This window comes from Nannospalax galili, unplaced genomic scaffold, assembly GCF_000622305.1.
Source record: "Nannospalax galili isolate Female #2095 unplaced genomic scaffold, S.galili_v1.0 scaffold393, whole genome shotgun sequence".
NCBI classification, from domain to species: domain Eukaryota; kingdom Metazoa; phylum Chordata; class Mammalia; order Rodentia; family Spalacidae; genus Nannospalax; species Nannospalax galili.
The window spans coordinates 307,029-312,691 of NW_008333371.1; the positions used below are offsets into that span (position 1 = coordinate 307,029).

Here is a 5,663-nt window from a genome sequence, read left to right on the forward strand (position 1 = left end):
GAGAGAGAAAGAGAGAGAGAGAGAGAGAGAGAGAGAGAGAGAGAGAGCACATGTATGGGGGTAGATACCAGTTCAGCACTCTATAACACTGCCTTAGTTCCTTGAGACATGGTGGGTCTCTCACTGAATCTGAGGGTAGGCTGGCGGCCAACAAGACCCAGTGATTCTCCTATCTCTGCCCTCACAAAACTAGAGTTAAAGGCACATACACAGCCACACACAGCTTATTACATGAGTGCTGGGAATTTTAATCAGGTGTGCTCATGCTTGTGTGGGAAGTATTCTTACCCACAGAGCCATACCTCTAACCCCTAATTTACGGAGCTTTTCAAGTCACTTAATAATATCACAACACTTTGTAATGAATTTACATTACTATAGCATACCAAATTAAAATTTTTCTGACTCTTTTCACGAGACATACAACTTTTTTCTTACAACGTCTCTCTAGGAATAATTATATTGCTTATTTTCACCTACCTTTAGCCCTTCCAAAAGTCTGAAACAGGCCCTACTGCTGAAAGCAAAGCACACATCCTATATCTGAAGCCAGGCTGCCTAATCAACTGGGATACAGATACATTTCAAGGACAGGAAAGAAATTACTGATACATTTGGTCAGAGCTGTTCCCCACCAGTGGAATCTTGCTTCCTTCCTGCTCTTTAGCCACTACAAAGAGTATCTTTTTCCAGGAACAAAATTAAGTCAATATATATGCTAAGGATTAAGTAGCTAGTTTGTTATTCTTTATGTCTGACACTCTGAATAACTGCTACTTTCTAACAGTACAGACATAAAATTATATTCTAATTTAGTTTTATCATAGTATCAAGGAAGTAAGAATGATAAATGATAATACTAACCAAGTAAAATATTCCAGTGCTTTTTCTATGTAGTCTACAGCTTTCCCATCCAGAAAATCCACTAAGGCTGCTTTTGCCATCATAAAATAGCATTCACCCAAACCTGTAATCAGGTAAATTAGTACTTGTCATTAAGATATACAAAACAAATACTTAAAATCAACTTCAGAAAAATGTATTGTTGTCCTTTTAAGAAACATTCACAGAAAACAAAACAATATTTACTTTTTAAAAAAGATGTACTATTCTTCTGCATATATGTGTAAGGCTGTGTGACTTATATGCACCATGTGTGGAGGTGTCCGTGAAGGCTGGAGGGTGTCAGATCCCTGGAACTGAATTATAGGCAGCTATGAGTCACCTGGGTGCTGGGAAACCAAGAGAATTGAACCTGGGTTCTCTGAAAGAGCGGCAAGTGTTCTTAACTACTGAGCCATCTCTCCAACTCAAAACAATGCTACTTTATAAAAGTATCTCTAAACATGATCTTGCTACATTTAGAAAAAAATTCAAATGTGAGGGCTCTATTAGAATAAACATGCACCAAAAATTATTAAAAAAAAAACTGCCTGTAAAAAATTTTGCTATCTTTGGGCTAATTATTTTGTCTTAAAACATCAGTTCCAAAACCTAGGCTATGATCTATTACTCTCTATCATGATTTTAACTGTTGTGAATAAGATTTTCTCTTTTTTAAATCAAAATGTGAATAGCAAACTATACAGTAAAATTAAATGAAGTAGTGAATTCCTTAAATACCAGTAAATATTTCATAAAAGTGAGCTCTCCTCTTTAAGAGTTTTATAAATGAAAAAAAAGGGAGGGAAGAAAGGAGGAAAAAAACCAACAATTTCAAGTTCTAAATTATGTTACTCAAAACCAATACTACTAGGAATTTTTAACATCAATTCTTTGTCTGTTTCCTTGCTTCCTTCCTTCCCTCCCTCCTTCCTTCCTTCCTTCCCTCCTTCCTTCCTTCCTTCCCTCCTTCCTTCCTTCCTTCCCTCCTTCCTTCCTTCCTTCCCTCCTTCCTTCCTTCCTCTCTCCATTCCTTTCTTTCTTTTTGGACAGGTAACTCTGGCTGTCCTGGATCAGGCTAGACTCAAATTCACAGAGATCTGCCTGCCTCTACCTCATGAGTGCTGGGATTTTTGGTGCATATCACCATACCGAACCTCAACTGTTTTTGTTTTTGTTTTTGTTTGGGGGGGGGTATAAAAGAAAGTAAGGTGGAATAGAGGGATTTTTTTTTCAATGTATATTTTTTACTGAATTTTTGTGCATTTCATACAATACATCTTAATCATATTTAGACCCCGCTCCCCTATCTACAACCCCCACAGTCTGCCCATAGGATTTCATGCATTCTGTCATATATGTTAAGGCCTACTGAGTCAAGTTTGTGTACCTAGACATCCTTCGGTGTGAGTTCATCCACTGCAGCCTATTCAGGCCACCTAACATCACTACCTTAAAGAAGATCAGCTCTCCCTAACCCAGCAGTGATTAGCTGACAATAATTCCTCAGTCAAGGCAAGGACCTCCTGCCCATTTCCCCAGTTCTATGCTGAGTTTTTGTCTGACTGAGTTTACATGAGTTTTGTGCATGCTGTCACCATTGCTAGGGGGTTTTTTTTAAATGGTAAGACATAATCTTAAAATTTTAGATGATAGATAATGATGTTTTTCTTTATATAACTAAAACCTATTTGTTAAGGACTAGAAATTGATGGAGGAACTGAAATCTACTTAAAAGAGAATTATAAAACAATGTAAACTAAATCTAAAAATAATGTAAATGAGCTTTTCTAACTTATAAAATTAATAATTAAGATGCAAGATATTCTGGGGACACAGAATAATCAAAACAAAGCATTAAGAGAAATTTGAGAGATATGTTTTTGGGTCTAATAGCTACTAATCTATTTGTCTAAATGTTTAATCTCTATCATATTACTATTTATAAGTAGTTAAGGAAAAATTTGGTCTTATTATATTCAAATATAAATAAAGTTATATTATAAGATATTCATATCAAATACTTGTTACGAACCAAGCTTTTTTCAAATTATTTAATACAGTTAGGTAGAAAATTTACTCAAGGATTTTTTTTAATGTATTTTATGTGGATAAGTGTTATGTCTGCATCAATGTAAGTGCACCCATGTCCTGCAGTGCCCACAGAAGCCAGAAGAGGATATTCAATCCGCTGGAACTGGAGAAATGGATGGTTGTTAGCTGCCATGTGGGTGCCAGGATTCAAACCTGGGTCTTCTGCAAGAGCAGCCATCTCTCCAGCCCCTACTTAAGGATTTTATACTTTAGTATTATAAAAAGTAAAAGAAGCCCTCCTTTTCTTGGCAGGGACCAGGCATGCAGTCCCACTCCCCATTCATTATGTGCGGAGGCAGAGGGAAAGGGCTGCGGCCCTCCCTACATCATGTCTTCCTGTCAGCAGGTTCTATTCTCAAACACCAGGACACAGGTAAAAAGAAGAAGAAAAAAAAAAAAAATCAAAGGATCTCTTAAAGAGAAATTACCTTTCAAAGCGGGCACATAACCTTCGTTCCTTTTAATGATCAGCTGGTACTGAGCCACTGCCTCCTTATATTTGCCTAGGATTTGCTGTATTGCTGCAACCTTGAACACACTGTATGTGGATTCCGGGTTCAGCTCACTGGCTTTTGTAAAGGACTTCAAGGCTGTTGTGTAACCTCCTCTGCTCAAGTATGCCTCTCCTAATGACTCCCAACAATTGCAGTCTTTTGGGTCCGCCCTTAATGCTGCCTGCAAACTAAAATTTTAAGAAACAGTGAGGAATTAAAAATAATAAAACTACATTCACATCTGAAAGGAAAATATCAAATAAGTAATTCAACTAAATCACACTTATTCACAAGTCCTTTGATTTGTAAAAGTAATTAATACTTAAAGTAGTTTTCCCTGTTTCATTTACAACTTGAATGCTTTTAATACTAAGAAGTGTATGTTACAGTTTTATAACAAATAAGAATAGAACACTTTTTTGGAAAACTCTTGACCATAATTTCTTCTTCTTGGTTATCTGAAAAAACTCTAATTTTCTATCCTATCAACACAGGTGAACATTACAGTTTGACCCACCAGTTTATAAACTAATCAATCATCCTACAAAATGTCTGAAATATCGGAATGAAGGATGCTTTGTACTTCTGATCAAATTCTGTTTTTATGAAAAATTTCAGAATACCTATATTCCAGAAATTAATATACATCAAACTGACTTTATCTTGACTCATCTATATTTTACCCTGAAATACAGACAAACCAAATAACTGAAATCAGTTTTACATGAGCTTCCAAATGCCCTCCAAGCTGCCAAAAACAATGAATGTTACCAGAACAAAGACCTCAGTTTTTTATGGTTACTGAAATTTCTTTTGAGAACTCACATTATGACACCATCAAAGACTTCACCAAATTGGTTAACTCCTCAACAACAGTACACGACTTAATCCATTTTAAAATTCTATTGCCTTACAATCAATAAGCACAAACCAATCATAACAAGTATTGGTATCTTTTTTCTCAAAAAGCAACCTGGTAAGAGGCCACTTATGGTTAAGTTGGTAAAGGCCCTGTATCACAAGGACTTGGCTTAGCAAAGAAATGTAAGGAACCATTACACTGTTTAAACATAAACATATAAGATGTCTTACTCAGCCACTGCTTGAGAATGTTGACCAGCTTTCAAATAGTGTAATCCTCGCCTAAGCCAGGCCCACTTTGCTGTTCCAGCACTTGCCTTCTGAGTTACTGCTGTTAAGATAGCTAAGGCGGTTTCCTAATGAGAAAATTTTATTAACTTTAGAAACACCAAATATTATGAAAATATAGGACACCTATGCAAAGGATACAAACATACTTTCATTTCCCACTTTTGATTTTTTTAAACTTACAATGGTATACATAAAACTAATTTTAGAAAGTGAAAAGTCAGGGCTGGAGAGCTGGTTCAGTTGGTAAAGGGCCTGTCTCACAAGGACCTGACTTCACATCCCCAGGTCCCCAGAATCCATGTAACAAGCCAGGGGGTAGTGGTGTAATCCTATAACCCCAGCACCGGGGGATTGGGAGGGGCAGACAAATGGACCCCTGCTGGTCACTGGCCAGGTAGTCTATCTCAATATTGCAATGAGCTTCAGGTTCGATGAGAGACCTTGACTCAAAAAAGAAAGGTAGAGAGCAATCAAGGAAAGACACCTGGCATTGACCTTGGGCCTACATACACACACACACACACACACACACACACACACACACACACGTACACAAATACACATGCACACATTCGTATAACAAGCACACACACGTGACAAGTAATTTCTTATCTTCCAGGGAAAAGGAAAACTAGTCTACAAAGAAAAAAAAAAAAACTAATGTTAATGTTCAAGTACACATATTATAACATTTCCATTTACATACTCGGGTTAAAAAACTACGTAGGCAAAAGTGGCCATGAGACATACCGCATCTTCAAGCTCCACACTTATGTCAACTGCTGCAGCTCCAGATTCAGCATCAGTGTCATCTAACTCAAAAGCTTTCCTGTAACATCCACGGGCTCTGCTTTTATCTCCAACAATATCTCTATAATAATGGCCTAAATAGCAGAAAACTTTACCCATATATGTATCCAGTCTTGCAGCCTTTGAAATGAATATTGACAACAGACTATTAAAAGTCCATTTCAATGACTATAAAAGATACAGTACATTGATTAAAAAAAACTCTCTTATCAAAAGTAAAAAATTATGCCA

The 5,663-nt window shown here is 36.7% G+C and overlaps 1 protein-coding gene and 1 pseudogene across 1 annotated transcript in view; one reads left to right on the plus strand and one right to left on the minus strand.

Moving 5' to 3' along the window:
- Ttc37 (tetratricopeptide repeat domain 37) overlaps positions 1–5,663 on the minus strand; it is a gene marked incomplete in the record, with an annotated part of 120,039 nt that overhangs the window by 59,076 nt on the left and 55,300 nt on the right. The window contains 4 exon segments of the mRNA XM_029561059.1: positions 865–967; positions 3,405–3,658; positions 4,563–4,687; positions 5,373–5,552. Of these exon segments, the coding sequence (XP_029416919.1) occupies positions 865–967; positions 3,405–3,658; positions 4,563–4,687; positions 5,373–5,552 (662 nt within the window).
- Positions 3,212–3,349, plus strand: LOC115069443 (annotated as a pseudogene).